The 20,348-nt window shown below is 42.0% G+C and overlaps 1 protein-coding gene across 1 annotated transcript; it reads left to right on the top strand.

Moving 5' to 3' along the window:
• Nucleotides 1–806: 806 nt before the first annotated feature.
• On the top strand, nucleotides 807–19,545 carry rtel1 (regulator of telomere elongation helicase 1). Its single transcript, XM_083974976.1, has 33 exons — nucleotides 807–944; nucleotides 1,229–1,424; nucleotides 1,670–1,763; nucleotides 2,878–2,959; nucleotides 4,007–4,067; nucleotides 4,175–4,250; nucleotides 4,984–5,068; nucleotides 5,327–5,392; nucleotides 6,223–6,364; nucleotides 6,453–6,491; nucleotides 6,588–6,663; nucleotides 7,800–7,897; nucleotides 8,389–8,444; nucleotides 8,753–8,830; nucleotides 8,947–9,025; nucleotides 9,217–9,349; nucleotides 10,967–11,080; nucleotides 11,667–11,707; nucleotides 11,828–11,913; nucleotides 12,009–12,086; nucleotides 12,673–12,750; nucleotides 12,899–13,045; nucleotides 13,141–13,256; nucleotides 13,375–13,498; nucleotides 14,114–14,282; nucleotides 15,018–15,175; nucleotides 15,835–15,930; nucleotides 16,121–16,331; nucleotides 16,744–16,881; nucleotides 17,394–17,522; nucleotides 17,642–17,830; nucleotides 18,174–18,299; nucleotides 19,325–19,545. Exons 1-33 carry the CDS (start codon nucleotides 843–845, stop codon nucleotides 19,393–19,395), a joined length of 3,534 nt encoding a protein of 1,177 aa, XP_083831102.1. The 5' UTR covers nucleotides 807–842; the 3' UTR covers nucleotides 19,396–19,545.
• The last annotated feature ends 803 nt before the right edge of the window (nucleotides 19,546–20,348 follow it).

Genomic DNA, 20,348 nt, shown 5'->3' with positions numbered 1-20,348 from the left:
TATTTTTCTATAATTAGTTTTTGATTGTGTTTGTCATACTGTGTTGCAAATACGGAGTAGCCAGATTTGTGTACAAAGTGACATTTTATTTTCCCTGACCAGGACATGTACATGTAGGACAGTTAGGCAAGCTTGTATTTACAAGGCTGAAAATTAATACTGAACAAACAATCTCTAAAACCATGAATTATGAAAAGAGCTACTGCAGCATCTTAAACTGGCCACAGTGAAGATTTGAAAGATGGGAAGTGTCATATCAGCTCCAGTTTGTCACGTCTTTTATGTATTATTATTGTCTCTCTCAACTTTCAGGCGACCCCACATGGGGTCCCAACCCAAAGGTTGAAAAACACTGGGTTACTAATCTGACATTTAACAGTTTCAGGGGTTTAGTAGTTTAGTAACAAATTCAGGCATTTCAACCTTTATACATGTCTGCTACGTGTGCAAATGTCTGTGTAAAAAATGTATTTATTTTTCTTAAATTAATTGTGTGTGTGTTTCATAAATATTTCAAATTTCATCTTACACGTCACTTTCAGCACAAATTATCTGCAGTGTTTCTAGAAAGTCCGTGGGCACTTGAACGCAGCAGCGAGAGGTCGTCAGTACGCACGCGCAGCGGAGTTAAAGCAGAGAGGTGGCGCGAAGTGGAGAAGACATGTTGTCAAACCCGAGCAGGTCCGACAGTGGAGGAGTCAATACAATTTACTGCGACAGAAGCTGTTAGCGTTCAATGTTGAACCTCGTCTAGAGGAGCTGGACAGTTTAGTCAACTCAGCGTGTCGTGTGTTTAACACCGCGTTAGTTCATGTTGCTGCCGGTGTGAGCGAGGAGACACAATGCCGTCACTTACCCTGCATGGAGTGACAGTGAACTTTCCTTTTCCTCCATATGACTGTCAGAACGACTACATGAACAAAGTGATAGAGTGTCTGCAGAAGGTAAGTAGGATGAAACTGAGGCCACCTGGGCCGCCGCGATAGTGTCTCAGTGCGCAGTTGTATAAACAATGATGTAACTTCATTGTAAGTGAACGCAGCATCATCGTTTACAGTCTCCTGTGTGGTATAAGTGGGTAAATCTCTGTGTCTGCTTCCACCACAGCGCAGCACACCCCCGGTTCGTGAATAATCAACAGCTGTTTGGTGGATTTACAGTTGCTGAATTATGAGTTAGGGAAACATCCTGTTCCTTGAGAGTGTGCATGTCTGCTGGTCTCTTCCAGAAGGTGAATGGGGTGCTGGAGAGTCCCACAGGCACTGGCAAAACCCTGTGCCTGCTGTGTGCCACCTTGGCCTGGAGGGAGTACTTCAAGGACGACATCTCTGCCCGCAAGATAGCAATGATGGGCGGGGAGCAGATGTTACCCAAGACACAGCTGGCATCCTGGGGCACGACTGCTACGGATGGTGACACACCAAGTACGTTTACATCACCTGGGAACACAGTGCAGCTTAAAGCTTTAAGCCTGTGGCTTTTTTTATTTTACAGAGATAGAACCCAACTCTAACCAAGTCTTTTAAACAATCAATCTTTTTATTTTGTGCACTGTAATGTCTGACTGAAGCCGCAAAAGAATACATTTTAAGTGTGTGTTTTTGAACTACAGAAACAGCTTCATGCAAATCCACTAAAGATGTTACCGTGTGTTCTCATTGTGTTGCAGTGTACTACACTGATGTCCCCAAGATCATATATGCATCCAGGACACACTCTCAGCTCGCACAGGTTATCAGTGAGTTAAAGAACACCTCATACAGGTAAACCATGTTATCTATTCAAATGCAAGAGTCAGTGCCTGTCATAATATATCTGGTAATGGGCTTTAGAAGCACAGAGGGAGAACAACAAGTTCTCTGAGATGGTAAATCCCAGAAGCCTAAATCTGTTCACCTGCTCCTCGTCAGCTACACTGATGTAGGCGGAGGTGTGTGCCCCCGGGGTTTGTTTAGCCCTGATGTCACTCTGGGCCTAGAGGCTGTAGATGATTGAATCTTAAAAGACAAATTAAATTGGATATTAATATTACTTTGATGGAGGAGAGGCTCTGAGGGTTCTTCCTGTTTTTCATGAGAATAAAGAGAGGGACCGACAAGCCCGTACGACGTGAACCAAATATATAGAATTATATGTTATTAGATGTCAGTATTGTCATACCATTGCTGTCATGACTTTTAAAGGGATAGTTCAGCATTTTGGCAAATTGGCCCATTGCCATAATCCCTATAGTTTTAGGAGAAGGTTCATTACCTTTAATTGTCAGTACAAGCTATTTTTAGTACAGTGGAGCAGAGCCGCGAGCTGCTCAGCTACGCTACAGAGGCTAATGGGATTTCTTTTCCCTCATCAAACTCATCAAATACACAATCCAACAACTCCAAAACGCTCTCGTGGACAAGTTGTGACCTGCACATTCACCACGCTATGAAATAATAACGGAACGTTACGAGACGGAGTTGTTTTAGAGGTAAATGCAGAGAGTACTTGCCGAAAAATTGCCCCCGATAGGAACTCGCATCAGTGACAATTAAAGGTAATGAACCTACTTCTAAAACTATTGGGATTATGGCAATGGGCCAATTTGCCAAAATGTTGAACTATCCCTTTAAGGACAAAATTACCTTTCTAACCCTGCTTTAAAAAAACAAAAACCTGTTGGTGAATCATGAGAAACCTTCAATGTGACAGAGGCACAGAGTGTCAGTGCCTGGGTCTGTTTGTGGGGAAGCCTAAAATCAAATACCACACCATGTTTGAAGCATTGTTTTTATGGATGATGAAGGTATGGTGTCTTCTAATGGCGTTTTAACTTGAGTAATACTATTTTATCTCTCCCATATGTCACTGTTACCTTGATGTCTGTGTGCGATTCAGGCCTAAGGTGTGTGTGCTGGGGTCAAGGGAGCAGCTGTGCATCCACCCGGACGTGATGCGTCAGGAAAGCAACCACGTCAAGGTAAAGAAATTAAACAATTTGTTCATGCTGTGAATTTCTAGCAGGAAGTCACTGTGTCAGATAAATTGTCTTAAAGATGGAGATACACTCTGAATGGTAGTTTAGACAGACATATTTTTGATATGAACCACTGGGTTTATGTGGATTTACTGATTCTACAGCCTGGACTGATCGCTGTCCTTTAAAGGGATAGTTCAACATTTTGGCAAATTTGCCCATTGCCATAATCCCTATAGTCATAGGGGTAGGTTCATTACCTGTAATTATCGGGGCATGTTGTTTTGAGATCAGCGGGGCAGAGACGTCAGCTGCTCAGCGAACACAATGGAGGTGAACAGTACAGGTCCCTTGTCCCTCATCAAATACACAATCCAACAACTCCAAAACGCAAAAGATGTGACCTGCACATTCACCACGCTATGAAATAATCATGTAACATGTAACATTATGATACATGAAGCAAATACTCAGAACTACTTGCACTTTTGAAATCACTCCGCCCAGCAATCGTGTCTGGAATGTAGATCCGGCTGCATTTACCTTGAAAACAACTCTGTCTCGTAATGTTATATTATTATTTCATAGCGTGGTGAATGTGCAGGTCACAACTTGTCAATGAGAGTGTTTTGGAGTTGTTGGATTGTGTATTTGATGAGTTTGATGAGGGACAGGGGACCTGTACCATTCATCTCCATTGTGTTCACTGAGCAGCTCACGTCTCTGCCCCGCTGATCTCAAAACAACATGCACCGATAATTAAAGGTAATGAACCTACTCCTATGACTGTAGGGATTATGGCAATATGTTAATTTGCCAAAATGTTGAACTATCCCTTTTAATTGTCATATGGACTATGTGTCTGAAGTAAAGAATTATAATAGCCATGAGGCCGGTAGCAAACCAACTCTAAAACACACTATACATACAAGTTAAAATGCTGAACTATCCCTTTAAGGAAACAGCAGATAAGACACAAAAAGGTTTTTCTGGTAGTGAAATTGTAACGCTGGTTCTAAACTAATCTTTTTCATAATTTTCTGTCGTCAGGTCCATATGTGCAGGAGTAAAGTTTCCACCAGGTCATGTCACTTCTATAATAATGTTGAAGGTAATGATTTAGTGTGTGAGCGGTTAAACAGCTTATATCGCATTTCAACAGGGTCATAACAACCCCTGTTACAGGCTTTAATGTGTTTAATGTTGTGTTTTCTTTAGAGAAGAGCACTGACAGAGACTTGGTGAACTCCATCCTTGATGTGGAAGACTTGGTCAAATATGGCAACAAACAGAAGTGGGTTTTATTAAAGACGGTTTAGAAACAAGAGTCAGTTTCCTGTATTTGGGCTTCACCACTGCCACGCCCCTTTAGGAGACAAGCAGCAGGTCTTGAGTCTATTGACTCCAATGGGAGAAGTGGACATGAGTTTATGAGATTATGGTCGATTCTTACGCCCCATAGTCACTGAGGTGCATACTGGAGTCATTTTTCACAAGCCACATCTCTTCTGAACATTTTGACATGAAAATGGTGAAATTCTGATGAACAAATCAGGAGCAAATTAACTTTGCTATGCAGAAAAGGAGGATTTTATGGAATTACTATTTTTCCAGTCAGTCTGACAAGCTTTGAGAGAAGACTCTATATTCTAGGTTTAGTTTATTAGTCCTATCCCTTCATCAGCAGTGGACAGCCTTGTGATGTATTTGTATTACTTTCTACGTAATTATTCCACCCTTCAAATAGGATGTCCCTCATGTATGCAGCATCAGATGAAAAGAAACTTTACACATTATGTGTTTGTGTGTTTCCTGCCATTATGGCACGATATTCTAGCAGTGATTGATGCCATCTGTCCCACGCAGTCACCAACACGCTCCCCGATGTTGTTTCAATGGGGTCTGGTCTTTATGTTTTTAAACTTAAATCAAATTGAAGACAACAGGAACATTGTTTGTTTTATTTAGATTTTACATTTATTTCCCTGGAAAATAAAATGTGTCTTTGTTGAAACATTTTCCTCCAGGGTCTGTCCTTACTACCTCTCCCGTTCCTTGAAGCAGCAGGCAGACATCATCTTTATGCCATACAACTACCTGCTGGATCCCAAGGTGAGCTGTCCTGGATCATAAACTGTCCCTGGATCACACACATGTAGTTGAATAAACTACGTAACGGTCACATCAGTTAGCAAAGTGGTTAAATAAACACTGATATTGATTAGCTACAGCAGATGCTTTTACTGTTGTATTGCATATTGCAGCTTTATTTAAATATTAATATCTATGAACCAGTGTATCCATTGTGCTTATAGTCCAGATCAGTTTCTCACCGTCTTTTCTCTTCCTGTCTCCCTCTTTGTGTCACAGAGCCGCAGGGCGCACAACATCGAGCTGAAAGGAGCTGTGGTCATTTTTGATGAAGCTCATAATGTGGTGAGACTCTGTGGATGTTATCATTTATGAATAAGCTTAAAGGGATACTTCACCCAAAATCAATAATTCACCAATTTTCTACTCACCGTCATGCCAAGGAAGGGTTTGGAGAACTTTCAGAGTCATCAAAACGCTTTAGGAGTTCCAGGGGGGGTCCGGCTGGCAACGGATTTTCATATAATGGCTGCGGATAGAGCTCACTTTTGAATCGTCTAAAACACACACTATGAAACATCCAAACACCTCCATACTGCTCGTCTGTACTGACCCAAGTGTCCTGAAGCCGCCACATGAAAAAGTTGTTCGGAAAAATTAATGTGATCTCTGTTTTTAGCCTTGTTGTAGTAGTAGCTCCCAGTGGCTCTGTTTGATGATTTGCTGCGAGATGTTCGTCATTGTAAACAATTGGATGTGTGATGTGAACACGAAAGAAGTAGCTACTACTACAACAAGGCTAAAAACAGAGATCAAATTAACTCTGAAAAACACTGAAAGTTCTCCAAACCCTTCCTTGGCATGATGGTGAATTATCAATTTTGGGTGAAGTATCCCTTTAAATTGCTTTGTTCCTTCTTGTCATTGAGCTTGAACAGAGATAAACACTTTGCCTAAATATACATCCTCACCTGATGTTATGATGGACAGTGGACAAAGCCGGTGGACATGTTGCTCTAAAAGAACAGATGTTCAACTGGTCTGAGATCTGTGACATGACAAACACAGTGATTCATTTTACTCAGCTGCAGACTCTTGAAAACCTGATATGACCGACAAACTTTTCCGTGGAGTTCTCAGATTATCCAACTGGACAATGTTTCTGTTCCCTGCAGGAAAAGACGTGTGAGGAGTCGACGTCTTTTGACCTGACTCCCTATGACCTGGCCTCGGCCATCAGCGCTGTGGACCGGCTGCTGTCGGAACAAGTCAGCAAGGAAGTCTCTGAGGACTCCAACGTAGAGTCATTCAGCTCTGGTCTGTTGACACATGATTGACTAAAGACATTGATATCAATACAGAGTGTGGCAGTTAATAATGACTGGTGATATTTTTTCTGTTTCAGATCTAAAACTAGACATAACGTCCGTTGGTAAAATCAAACGTAAGTATTCTTTAGAGCATCAGTTGGCCTCATTTTAGTGCCTCCCCTGTTTTCTGGTGAAGTGGATTCATCATTGCTCCATGTCCGCTCTGACAGAGATTCTGCTGGACTTGGAAGCTGCCATCGATTCCTACGAACTACCTGGTGACAAAGGCATCACTAAACCTGGAATGTGAGTGACAGTGGTGCGAGATGGAGAGGAGATTACAACAGTTTGACTCTGCTAACAGCTTCAAGTACAGCAATGTCTGAATCAGCCTTTCTGTCCCTCTGATCTGTGGATTTCCACATCTCACAATTGAAATGTTACATCAATTAAAAACAGGGAAAGCTAGTCTACATCAAACGCATGTTTTGCGGAGAAATTAAAGAGCCTAAGACCATAGTTTTAGTCAAGAGGGCGCAGTAGGATTCAAATAATACTTTTTATGGTGACATTAAATCACTTTTTTACACAGTTGTGCAACAGACTCCTGGGTGTGAGACCAGCTGCTTTAGACTGTGCAACAAACCAGGGATTGAACAAGCACCCAAAAAACGATAACAAAAGGAAAATGGAAACAAAATTGACAAAAAGAGAGAAAAACATAATAATGATTAGGTTTGCGAAATGAGAATATGATTGCAATTACCTTTTTTTATATATCACTTTAAAGGGACAACGAGAAGTTTCTATTTGGTTATAAAAAAGTCTCATATTAATGTGGATGAATCTACGTTACCCATACTTGTTAATGGGCCCATTTTCGATAAATATATCGTTTTGTCTCTATCGTTATTTTGTTATTATTAGTGGTGGCGGAAATGCTGGTCGAGCCGACCAGCGTTTCTTTACTTTCGGTTTTGCGGCGAGTCATGAGAATAACGCCGCCAAATCGCAGTTTATGGTCGGAACTACGACGGTATGTGATCGTCTTCGAACCTCTGACTTTAATTCTTGATGAATGAAAACATGAGTCTGTCTTGCGCCGGTCAAAGAATTTCACGGTGCACGGAGGCTCATAAATGTAGTGTGAAAACGCTTCGCTTTTCCAAAACTCCTCGTTGTCCCTTTTAATAGAAAGAAAATATAAAATTGGCATCGGTACCAAATGTGAATGCTGTCTTATATCTGGAGAAAATAATTTTTAGGCTGGAGCTCCTTGTAGCACCACAATAATTCATTTATAATGATTTGTTGTGACATTTTTACCATTTTAAAAAAACAGAACAAAACCTACAATTTGAATATCAGACTTGGCTTAACTGTGATTTTGATTAATTGTTCAGCCCTAACATGAGTTTTGAAATGTTTTCTCTCCACCTCAGCTTCATCTATGAGCTGCTAGAGAGAGCTTCCCTAAACTACAGCAGTAAGACGATCGTCCAAGAGGCTCTGGAGCAGATCAGCGGACACCTGGCAGGACGTCAGTATGAGCTCTTCATGTTAATGTTCATGAAACAACAGGTCACTGAATGTACAGTGGCAATGCAAAAGTTTGGGCACCCCTGGTCAAACTTTCTGTTAATGTGAACAGTTCAGCAAGTGGAAGATGAAATAATCTCAAAAAGGCAGAAAGTTACAGATTCCCTTTACATTTTAAACTATATTTAAAGAAATATATTTTCATCTTTTACATTTTCAAAATGACAGAAAAGGAAAAGGGCCCACAGCAAAGGTTAAATAGTAAATAATCTTGTCTGATACCTTGGTCAAATGATCAGTATTCACATAAAACTGAAAACAAAAATAATACACTGATAATGCTTTGCAAAAGAGTTTTTCATGTTTAACTTTCTGCCTTTTGGAGATAATTTCATCCTCCCCTTGCAGGGACTTGTCTGCTGGGTTCATCACACAGATAAAGCCAGATGTGCAGGTTCATACAATTAACTAATGAGTTGTGTTTCTCAACAGAGCCGGGAATATTCCTGAACACAAGTGGACTGGAGAAGCTGACAAACATCATACAGGTATGATCTGGTATCAGGGTGTAGCTAGCACAGCTTAGCAGGAAGCAGCCAGGTTTAAGTTCATACACACACACCTGAGAGTTAGTGACTGTATCTGACAAGTGACAACCTGCACCGCCTCACACACATGCTGGGTGATACACTGTTGTTTCCTCACACGCAGCTCCAACATGTACCTAGAACCACAAAGCTCTGTTTTCATTAGATTGATATAATCTGGTCATTTCACTGCATTTGTCATATTTCTTTATTGTTTATTGGCTTTTTATATACATGAACTGTAATCGTGGTCGTCTCTTGTCTTGCAGCTGGTGTTTTGTGGGGACGCGTCATCAGAGAAGGAGAAACAACAGCAGCAGATGATTTCCAACACGGCTCATTTTAAGGTGCGTGTCCATCAGAAGCCCATGAACAGCTGTATGGAAGTAAAGGAGTGCCTCCACACACTTGTCATGTGTCTGAATGACGACATCAGCTCTTGTCTTTCATCTGTCTGGCTCAGGTTCACATCCACAGAGACACCAGCCACAGGAAAAAACAGAATACCGACATGTGGGCTTCGTCCTCATCAAAGAAACAAGGTGATGATACTTTGTGTCGGCTTTGTGTGAATTTTTGGGGGTGTTGTCGGTTCATACAGAGTTGTAAGTGTCAAAGGAGTGCCGTTTTCTGCAGTAACCTCTCTTTAACCGATTTTGAAAAGTTCTGTGTGTCTCCTCCTGTGAGTAAACCTGCTCAAATAGCTCTTGTGTTTTTTCTTGGCGCCTTGTAGGAAACATACTGAGTTACTGGTGCTTCTCTCCCGGCTTCAGCATGCAGGAGCTGAAGAATCAAGGCGTCCGCTCCATCATCCTGACCAGCGGGACACTCTCACCTCTGTCCTCATTCACCTCTGAGATGAGGATGTAAGTTACTTCAGACCTGCCGATCCTCACAACTTGTTTTAGACAAGAGACACCGTAAAGAGACAGTGCATATAATTTGCAAACACATCAAAGTGCATTTAGGGTTTAGTGTAGTGTACAAATGAGTGTGAGCTCCTGTTGTGGCGATGTCTGTCATGTTGATTGATACTGATTCAAACTCAATTTCATTTATTATTCGTTCCAATCCTAGGATTGGAAAGGAGCAGGATGAAGAAAACTTTTAATACCTGCTCCTTTCGTAAAACAAAATAACACAGAATGATGAAATGCCAATTTACAACCAACAATATACAAAGAAAATAGAAAATAAAATCCACAGCCAATATCTTCCATCACAACATGTTTCTATATAAACTCCCCACCTTTTTCTTATAAAGCCTGTTAAATTGAAAAACATTTGAACAACTTTTCTCTATGACTGGTAATGAATTCCAAAGCTTAACACCCACCACAGAAATGCACATTTCTTTTAACTTGGTCCTTGCCATTTCATATTCAAAATTAAATTTCCTTCTATGGCTGACATCTTGTGAAACTAAAACAGAATACTTCTGCAAATTTGCAGGTACTTTTTTGCTTCGTATACAATCAGTCTGAGCTTCCGAAGCCCGACTTAAATATTCCATGTGAGTGTTCTCTGAATTCATCTTAGTGCCTTTTTCTGTAATAAAAAACAACGGCTTTGTTCGACTTACGTAGGTATTAACTCATATTTTGATGCAGTAACTCGTATAAGGCATAATAAGTGAACAATACAAAATCCTCATTGCTTTCTAATATACTGTATGTCTTGCTTTACTTAGAACAGGAATACTTTTCGATGCCTTGTTTTGTATGCAAGCAATATGTGATTTCCATGTTTGCTTTCCAGTTACTGCAAGCAATCCTTTTGTTAGCTACTGCTGTTGTTAGCATTGTTAGCTAATACCAGCCAATATTAACACACCACGCGACAGTTTGGATGTAAAAGCAACATAACAACATGTCTACAAGTAGAAGTTGCACAATTCTGTTAGTATGACCAATTTAATGACACTAAAATATGACCAGCTGGCTGATAAAGAGGGAAACATTCAGTTTTTATTTGCTGTTGATGCATAGAGCAGGCATGTTGGATTGTTAACTTGAGGTAAAGAGTTTTTTAATTGGAGTTCTGACTTCAGGGGCCGTTTCTGATGACGTGTCCAACTGGTAACTTGGAAAATCTGACCTCCAAGTCATAATGGAACGCACCATTAGCTGCACCTGAGGAAACACCTGTCCATCCATCAGCCTTATTGCCGATCTACACAGGGTCTCAGGGGGCTGGAGGGTGAGGGCGGGGTCACTGTCCGTCACAGCTCTGACACAACAGCATCACACAATGTGTTTGCTGGCAATTTAGAGTCCCCATTTAACATAGCGTGCATGTCTGTGGACTGTGGGAATCGAACCCAGAACCTCACTGCGAGGTGACGGCGCTAAACGCTGTACCACCATGCCGTCCCCACCTGAAGAGAAACCGCATCGCGCTCAACCAGAGCCGTCATGTTGTATGAAGAGCAGCCGAACGTCGTTGTTGATCACGCTTGTGTGTCATCCTCGTTGTCGTTGCAGAGAGTTCCCGGTGTGTCTGGAGAACGGTCATGTGATCGACCGGGACCAGATCTTCGTCAGCGTCGTTGACCGCGGTCCAGACAAAGTTCATTTAAGTTCAGCGTTTGATAGAAGGTGAGTTTCCTGTTCTAGAAAAGATCCTAATTGTGTTTCTGTCACATGATACTTAATGATACCAGCACAACTTTGTTCCTTCTAAATTCGATCTTTATTTGATAAAACCCTTAGATGTGATGTAACTTTCTGCTTGATGTTAAAGGGATAGTTCAACATTTTGGCAAATTGGCCCATTGCCATAATTCCTATAGTCATAGCAGTAGGTTCGTTACCTAATTGTTGGTGCAAGCTATTTTTAGAACGGTGGAGCAGAGCCGCCCACGAGCTGCTCAGAGCTACGCTACGGAGGCTAATGGGATTTCTTGGTTTCCCTCATCAAATACACAATCCAACAACTCCAGAACGTGAACGTTACAAGTTACGTTATGTTACATTTTCGTGGGTAAATTCATGCAAAACCGCTGATGCGTGCTTCCTGCCGGGGCAATTTTTCGGCAAGCAATCTCTGCATTTGCCTCGACAACAACTCTGTCTCATAACGTTCCATTTGCCAAAATGCTGAACTATACCTTTAAAACTGTTCAACTCTGACAATGACTTGTGATGATGCAAATAAAACATCTAATGCTTCCCTATGTGACAGGTTTCTTCCTGAGAACATGGGCTCTTTAGGCAACACTGTTGGTGAGAATGACAAGCACTGATGCAAGCATGATTATTGTTTGTAGATCAATGAGTAACAGACCATTACGTGATTGTTGTTGTGATTATCTCATGGATGTATCTCATGTGTTCCCTCCTCAGCCAACCTGAGCCGTGTGGTTCCTCACGGTCTCCTGGTGTTTTTTCCCTCGTTCCCTTTAATGGAAAAAACCTTGGACTTCTGGAGAGTAGGTGGACACAAATCACTGTATTATGTTATAAATCTGTACATATGTTTATATTAGTTGTTCCAGACGATGATCTCTGTGTGGTGTCTCATCAGGCTAATGGACATGCAGAACGTATCGACAACGTGAAGCCCATGTTTGTCGAACCTAAGGGAAAAGGCACCTTTAATGAGGTGAGTGTGTGTTTTTTTTAATATAATCTATTATTGCTATTGAAACAGAATTTCCATGGTCGGGCTGTGAGAGAGGTCCAGCCTTTGACTCATCCACTGGGGGCTGTGGTCACACAGACCGACGCTGATGGAGCCAGTGAAAACTTTTAATGCTTTATGGATGTTTGGATGCGCTGGTCTTATTTCTTTCATTTGTTGGAGGCCTTTTTAGACAAATATTTTTTTTGTTCTTCAATGGAGGACATTCGGGCTTGTTACTCTCACCTCAACACTGTGCACCGTGCTGTGCCATCTCACCTGCGGGTGATGTCTTTGTAAACGTGGGAAGGACCAGTGAGCTAACAGGGGACAGGAGACATGTGCAGAGGAGAGAGAAACTCGGATGACGACAGACGGAGAGAGGAGCAGTGACTTTGTTTGTGCTGCTGTGCCCAGGACGTCATGACTAAACTATGTATTTCTAGAGAAAACAGCTGCTAGGAAGCGATAAAGGTCTGAGAGTGTTTCATGAGCTGCATGTGGTGTGAGTTGGTGACAGTACAGAGGAAGAGTGTGACAACAACTTATCTTTTCTGTTTGTTCTTAGGTTATTGATGGATATTACAACAAAGTCAATGATCCAGCGTCTAAAGGAGGAACTTTCTTTGCAGTGTGTCGAGGGAAGGTGAGTTGATCATGTGTCCATAGAGTCTAGGATAATCCTAAAATGTGCTTTTTTTCCACACAGGTACACTCGGTCCGCTGAGTCAAGGATACCGCGTTCAGTTTGTGTTAGTTATGGTGCATTTCTTCTAAATGTGTGCATGTGTCAGGCCAGCGAGGGTCTGGATTTTGCTGACACCTTTGGTCGGGGCGTCGTCATCACTGGCCTTCCCTTCCCTCCGAAGATGGATCCTCGAGTCATCCTGAAGATGCAGTTCCTGGATGAGATGAGCCGGAAGAAAGTTCCTGGGGTGAAGGTGAAGAGACCTGCTCACCGAGGTTTACTGAAAAGGCTGATGAGGTTTTAGTGGCTTAGTCTTTTTCATAACTGTGTGTGTGTGTGTGTGTGCAGTACCTGTCTGGACAGCAGTGGTACAAACAGCAGGCGTTCAGAGCTGTGAACCAGGCCATCGGTAGAGTCATTCGCCATAGGGAGGACTATGGAGCCATCTTCCTGTGTGATCAGAGGTCTGACATGGAATTGAATAGAAGTAGACCACACAGGAGTTTTAAGAAACAATGGCTCTACTTAACAGCGACGAAAGTGACTCAAATGAAACGGTGTGTGTTTGTGTGTCTCCCGCAGGTTTAAGAGCTCCGACGCCCGGGCTCAGCTTCCATCGTGGGTCAGGCCTTATGTTCGTCAGTATGATGGATTTGGGAATATGATCCGGGAAGCCTCTCAGTTCTTCAGGGTGGCACAGAAGCTGGTGGGTCTTCTCACACACGGATCATGAAGATGATTAATGATTGAGAGGCACAAGACTGAACAGGAGGTCGTATATACTGTAAATTCTCCAATAGAGGCCGAACTGAACCGGCTTATATCAGAGACAGGCGTCTATATGAGACAGGTTTTTAGAGTGAGAACAGAAGGAAAGAGCCTGTCCAGAACATGGTTTAAATGGCACCCATTAAACAACTTCTAAATGAATCTGAATTTTTTGGCTGGATATATTATTATTATATATTTTTGACTCTTTCCTTGAGTCAGTCTGAGTTCTCAACGGGCAGGGGAAAACATACAAATAACTCGGGTCAGATCGGACCACAGGCTAGACCCGGCCCGTTACAGGAGACCAGCGTCTATTTGAGAATTTATGGTATCTATCACAGCACTATCACTATCACACAAATTAGTAAATGTATGGACTGAATCAACACATTTGACTAATAATGAGTGATAATGGGGTTTTTCGATAGCCAATCATTTTTTTCAGTCTAATAAAATGCAGTGCACTTATTTTAAATAAAAAAATAGTACTGGGCATGTTGGAGCTGATGGTTCAGCTCATACTGACTGTGTGGTTGTGTGGCTGCACCAGAGGCCTGTGGTGGAGAAGAAGGCGGCTGCAGAGAGCTGTGGGACAGTGAGTTTACCAGACTCAGTCGGGTCCTCGGGCTTCGCCTCCTGCTCATCCTCCCAGAGCTCCGTCACCCAGAAGGCCAAGGCGTTGGACACCCACCTTCCCAGCCTGAAGAGGAGGAGGCTCAGTGAGTGTGAATATGAGGGAGGGGTGGTGAATTCAATGTCTCAAAAAGGCCTTGACAGAATGCTTTCAAATTTGGCATCAACGTTCACCGGTGGTTAGATTTTGATGGTCAAAGGTTAAAGGTCAAGGTCACAGTGGCCTCACAAAACCCAATTTTGCCCCCTGTGATACATTAAGTCTACAACTCCTCGAGAGATAAAGCATTGCACAAATATTCAATTTGACTCGAGTTGGGTTTTAAGAACTTTTTTGATCGTTACATAATCACGCGATTTCATAGTTCTCTGTCCACTTATCATACATATTATACTACAGACACTATCATACGTCTTTGACCGACTCATTCTCTTTTTTCCGGCCATGCAGACACTTTTTTTTTTAATGCTGCTGGGTTTTAAAAATGACGCTCTCAGGGATTTCTCTCTGCATCACATCCCGCTTTGAGTGTGACCAATCAGCACAGAAGTAAACCTCAAGCCCCACTCAGGAGTTTTTCGGGGCCGAATAAGTACCTACCCCCAGGCAGGGACTGGTTTGGCCCCTGTAAAAGTTCCTGGAGACGGCCCTAAGGGTGAATTCTTTAAAATTCAATGGTCAAAGTTCAGTGTGACGTGACAAAACCCTTTTTATGTGATTCTGGATATTAAAATGATATAACCTAAGACTAGTCAGAATAGCAGATGGAAACAACCTTACAGCAGTAATTCTAGTTACCTTGTCCGGTCTGTGTTCTCAGATGGGCCCACTGGAGCCAATGGGATGGCCAGGATCTGCATCGAGTACGAGTGTGAGGTGCAGGAGAGCCACAGGAAACCGGCCAACCTGCTGGATGCTCTGGAACAAGGCGACCATCCCGGAGGAGAGGACAGTGATGCTCTTGTAGGAGAAGAGAGGGTATAAAAAGATCACTTCCGTTTTACAAAATAAAACTTTAAATAAAACTTTTCATTATAAAATGTACACAAATGTGTACAAATTAACAAAATACAAATCATATCGCTAAGTGCATATGAAAAATATGAAAAATAAAGGCAATAAAGCCAAGTTACATAGATAAAGTGCATATGCTAAATAAGAAAAAGAAAAATAGTGACAAAATTCCGATCATAAAGCAGTGAAGTAGATAATAGTAGAAAAATAGTATAAGATAAACTGCAGTAATCAGATACCGATCATAAAGCACAGTAAAATGTGTGCAAAATTATAAAGAAAAAAATACAATAAACATTATCAATGGAACCACAAGTGCTAATAGGACATGTTGTAGAAGCTATAAAAGCTAAAAAACCAGACCAAATAGGTAAGCCACAGAACATGTAATTAAAACCCGACCATGTATGAATAATAAAAAAAAATATTTAAAAAAAGAAGAGAAGGTAGCCTGTCCTCTGAGAGACACATTGGTCCATCCTGTATGAGATGAAACGTTTACAGTGGTCATTCTGTCATGCTGTTGAGTGGAGTTTATGGTTCATTACATGTTTACACATTATTTCATATCCAGGAGGACGACAGTAGTTCTTATTTATCCAATGATCTGCTTTCTTTTGAAGGCAAGCCGTTTGTCCACGCTGTCTCTTCAGTACGACAAGAGGATGGACGATGAGCTGCGAGGAGGAAAACGTAAAATCAAACTGGTCCACGAGCAGGTACGTGTCTCTTTGAACAGCACCAGGTTTGTGCGGTCCAGTTGTCTTTATTTTAGTTTTGACTCTCCACCTCCAGGAGAGGAGGCATCTGCAGCTGCAGCCACAGTCTCACAGTCCGAACTCATATCCGTGTGGCTGCTGTAGATCTTTACACTGAGTTACACTGTCTCTGTGCGTTTCATGGCCAAAGAAAACCAGCCTGTCCGACGACACGTCCGAGGAGGGGAAGGCGAGCAGGGCCAAGACGTTCCTGGCAGAGATGAAGAAGTCGCTGAGCCAGGTCAACTTCCAGCAGGTCATCCAGGCTCTGCAGACCTACAAGAAGACCGACAACCTGGACCTCCTGCTGACCGAGACGGCCGTCCTGGTGGAGGACAGTAACACTCACAGTCTGCTCCGCGGTGAGTCCACCCACACATTTACACACTGAGCTACACACTGTGGTGACCCGTAAACACCGTGTCCTCGGAACTGCTGCGAACCAGTTGCAGCCATATTTTGAATGTGCTAAAAACTAGAAAAGTAGAAAAAATCAAATAAAAAACACACCCAAAATCAGTGTTTTCATGTTTACAGGCCCTAAACTGAACCAACCCCTTCTTTTTTATTCTTTTAACTTGAGTTTTTTCTAAAGTCTAAAGAGGTCTTTTGTGTTTTGGTAGTTCCCTATAATCTAATCTGTAGGCTATAGCTAGAGTTAATTTGAGTCATATGTAAAGTCTGCTTGTTTTTCCTAGAGCCGTCACAGTGTGTGTGTGTGTGTGTGTGTGTGTCTGTCTTTTGACATTGTGTGTGTCCGTCCCTGTGGTGAAGGTTTCTACCAGTTTGTTCGTCCGCATCACAAGAAGAGGTTTGATGAGAGATGCGAGGAGCTGACTGGACAGGGCTGCGGATACAAACCCGATCACTCGCTGGCTAAGGACGAGAAGAAAGCGCTGCTGCTGCAGGCTGGTAGGAGACGCTCACCTCCACCCAACACTGCACTCTCCTTTGATTATTGACCTGGTTTTTATTTCACCTCATATATTCATAATTTAGTCCATAACATTATTAATTACCCCATCAAGTTTCCTGGTGACAGGTGGTCTGATTGTCTTCTTTTGTCCAAACCTGAAAGATACTTCGACAGTTCATTTCTTATAAGTAGTGAATGAATCTCGGTGAGAAGCGTGGGAATTTAGGACATCAGTTACAATGAGTTCAGTCCATCATGGTCTGGTCTAAACCAGCTGGTCACAACAGTTTCATCTATTTCCTTTTTTTTTTCATTGTGCCATACCTAAAGCAACACACAAGCACAAGACATGGAAGACATAACACTGCAACACAACAACCCAAAAAAAGTAGAGAGTTAAATAAGAGATAAATCCTCTCCCATCCCATCCCACACCCTCTCGTTTCCTCTTGATGGAGGAGCTGACGGACAGAATGAGTGTGTAACTGTGGTGTGTTGTCTCTCTAAGCCACAGACAGAAAGCCTGCTGTGGCTCCGCCCCCCAGTGGACTGTCCACCAGCGGCCAGCTCAACACACAGCAGCTCAACAAAGGAGGATGCCACTTGAGCCAGCAAGGACTGAAAGAACCCCAGACCCGTAGGACACCGCCTCATCATTACCTTCACCTCCTCCCTGGTGCTCTTCATCAATACACTCAGCACATGTGTTCAGCATGAAATGAGCTCCGCTTCTCTTCTTCTCCCCGTGCCAATCAGGTCCCGCCCCAAAAAACGAGGTCCACACCACTTTCCTGTCAGATGTGAAAAAAACTCTGGGACCAGAAAAGTCGGCTCAGCTCTTTCAGACCATTCACAACTACAAGAAGACAGACAACTATGAGAACATGGTGACCACGGTGGTGAGCTTGTTCACTGAGAGAGATGAGGACATCAACCTTCTAGTCCGTAAGTTCTTATAGTTATAAATAGTAGAAAATTCCCAACTCCAAGTCCTCCCCAGTTTAATCGTATAATATACATGCATTATCTCCAGCTTTTCTACAGAACCACTATGTATTCTAATTGCCTCTGCATGTGTACATTTATCTGCTTACTTTGTTGTTTCCCTGTTTGTTTTATGATATATTGTAGCCTACTTGTGTCTTTTAACATGCATTTCTCTTGTGAAACACGCTGAGTTGCTTTTTATATGAAATGGATTGTATAAATAAATCTTCTCCTCTTTGTCTTCTTTGTATGTTCACTTACACACTTCTTCCTGGTGGTTTTCCTACTCTTCACTCTTCAGGATTTGGCATGTTTATTCGCCCTCAACATAAGAAGCAGTACACAGAGATGTTGGATGCTCTGACCGGTCAGTCGGCGTCTTCTGCTGCTGCAGCTGCCGCTGTGAGTGAAGACCAGCAAAGTCAAGGTGAAGGACAACCCAGTAAATCATAATAGAACTTTCATGTTTTTTGTGTTTAATATATGACTTGTATGTGGCATAAATCATTCTCATGGAGACCTTTAATCTGTGACCAACCTTTTCAGTGTTGGTCTCTAGATATAAGACTATGACTGTCTCCTTTGGAGCCTGTGAGATTAAGTTTTGGCCTTTTGGTTCAGATATGTACAGCTGGTGTTGGCCCTTCAGTGACATGGTATTTAAAGGGATAGTTCAACATTTTGGCAAATTGGCCCATTGAACAAAAAAAGGCTCGCGCACATCCAGAAATGCAGCCAGGTGCTGAGTCCAAGGAAACGATAATCAAAAACAGAAAAGGACTCGCAACACTGTATAAGCTCCCCAAAGTACAAAAATTTATTAGAGGACTAAAAATGACAACGTTTCGAGCAGTGCGCTCTTCGTCAGGTCAATCACAAATTGGCCCATTGCCATAATCCCTATAGTTTTAGGAGTAGGTTCGTTACCTTTAATTGTCAGTGCAAGCTGTTTTTAGAACGGCGGAGCAGAGCCGCGAGCTGCTTAGAGCTATGCTACGGAGGCTAATGGGATTTCTTGGTTTCCCTCATCAAACTCATCAAATACACAATCCAACAACTCCAAAATGCTCTGGTGGACAAGTTGTGACCTGCACATTCACCACGCTATGAGATAATAACGGAACGTTACGAGACGGAGTCGTTTTAGAGGTAAATGCAGAGACTGCTTGCTGAAAAACTGCCCCTGACGGGAACGTGCAACAGCGGTTTGTCATGAATTTACCTCGAAAACAACTCTGTCTTGTAACGTTCCGTTATTATCTCATAGCGTGGTGAATGTGCAGGTAGCTCTGCGCAGCTCACGGCTCTGCTCCGCCATTCTAAAAATAGCTCGCACCGTCAATTAAAAGAAGCAAACCTACTCCTAAAATTATAGGGATTATGGCAATGGGCCAATTTGCCAAAATGTTGAAATATCCCTTTAACATTTTACTAATCTGTTACCTTTTACAGCTTCATCGTCACCTCCTTTGAGGACACAAAGCAAGATTTCCAGCTTTTTCTCAGGCGGCCAAACAAAGTGAAGCTGAGATGAAGGAACAAGCTTCAAACAGCTCATGACGCCGCTGCTGTTAAAGCTGTGAAGAGTCCAGGTGCTGCAGTCTGGACTCTGAGGCTGGATCTGTTGTGGTTGTAGACTGAATTGACGAGGCAGAATGAAGTCAATGAAATCGACATTTGTAACTACCGACAACACTTTAGACACTACAACATTACCACAACGGCTTCCTGTGTTTTTCTCCTTTGAGATGATGACAGATTTAACATGTGCCTCAGGTCAGTCAGGGGTTTGTCAAGTTACATCAGTGTCATAAGAAGTGAAAATGTGATATGAAATAATAATGTTTTTATATATTTAAAAAAAAAAGTTTTTACATTTAATTAAAGCTGCTCTGCCCGTTTCTGGAGTCATAGTCTTCCTTCCTCACCTTTTCACACGACAAACTGCTGTTTGAACATTTCACCTCCAGACAGGCTGGCTTTATATTCTCATGATCAGTTAAAAAAACAAGCAAAGATTTAACAAACAAAGCAAGGTTTTCTTGGAGTTTGATGTGAGATTAACACAAGATCCCATCAAAAATACAATATATGTGCAATGCATATATTGATTTCCGTATATGAAATAGATGTGTATGTACATTTAGAATACAAGCATGTAAAAAGCAGTGTATATAAAACCTTACAATGATTTTAACATATTGACTCTCATCCATTCCAGACATGTATGTACAGTGGGGCAAAAAAGTATTTAGTCAGCCTCCAATTGTGCAAGTTCTTCCACTTAAAAAGATGAGAGAGGCCTGTAATTTTCATCATAGGTATACCTCAGCTATGAGAGACAAAATGAAAAAAAAAAATCCAGAAAATCACATTGTCTGATTTTTAAAGAATTTATTTGCAAATTATGGTGGAAAATAAGTATTTGGTCAATAACAAAAGGTCATCTCAATACTTTGTTACATGCCCTTTGTTG

This window comes from Trachurus trachurus (assembly GCF_905171665.1).
Source record: "Trachurus trachurus genome assembly, chromosome: 7".
Classification (NCBI taxonomy): Eukaryota; Metazoa; Chordata; class Actinopteri; order Carangiformes; family Carangidae; genus Trachurus; species Trachurus trachurus.
The sequence above is the reverse complement of the archived record's forward strand: the minus strand, read 5'-3'. Positions and strand labels throughout refer to the sequence as shown.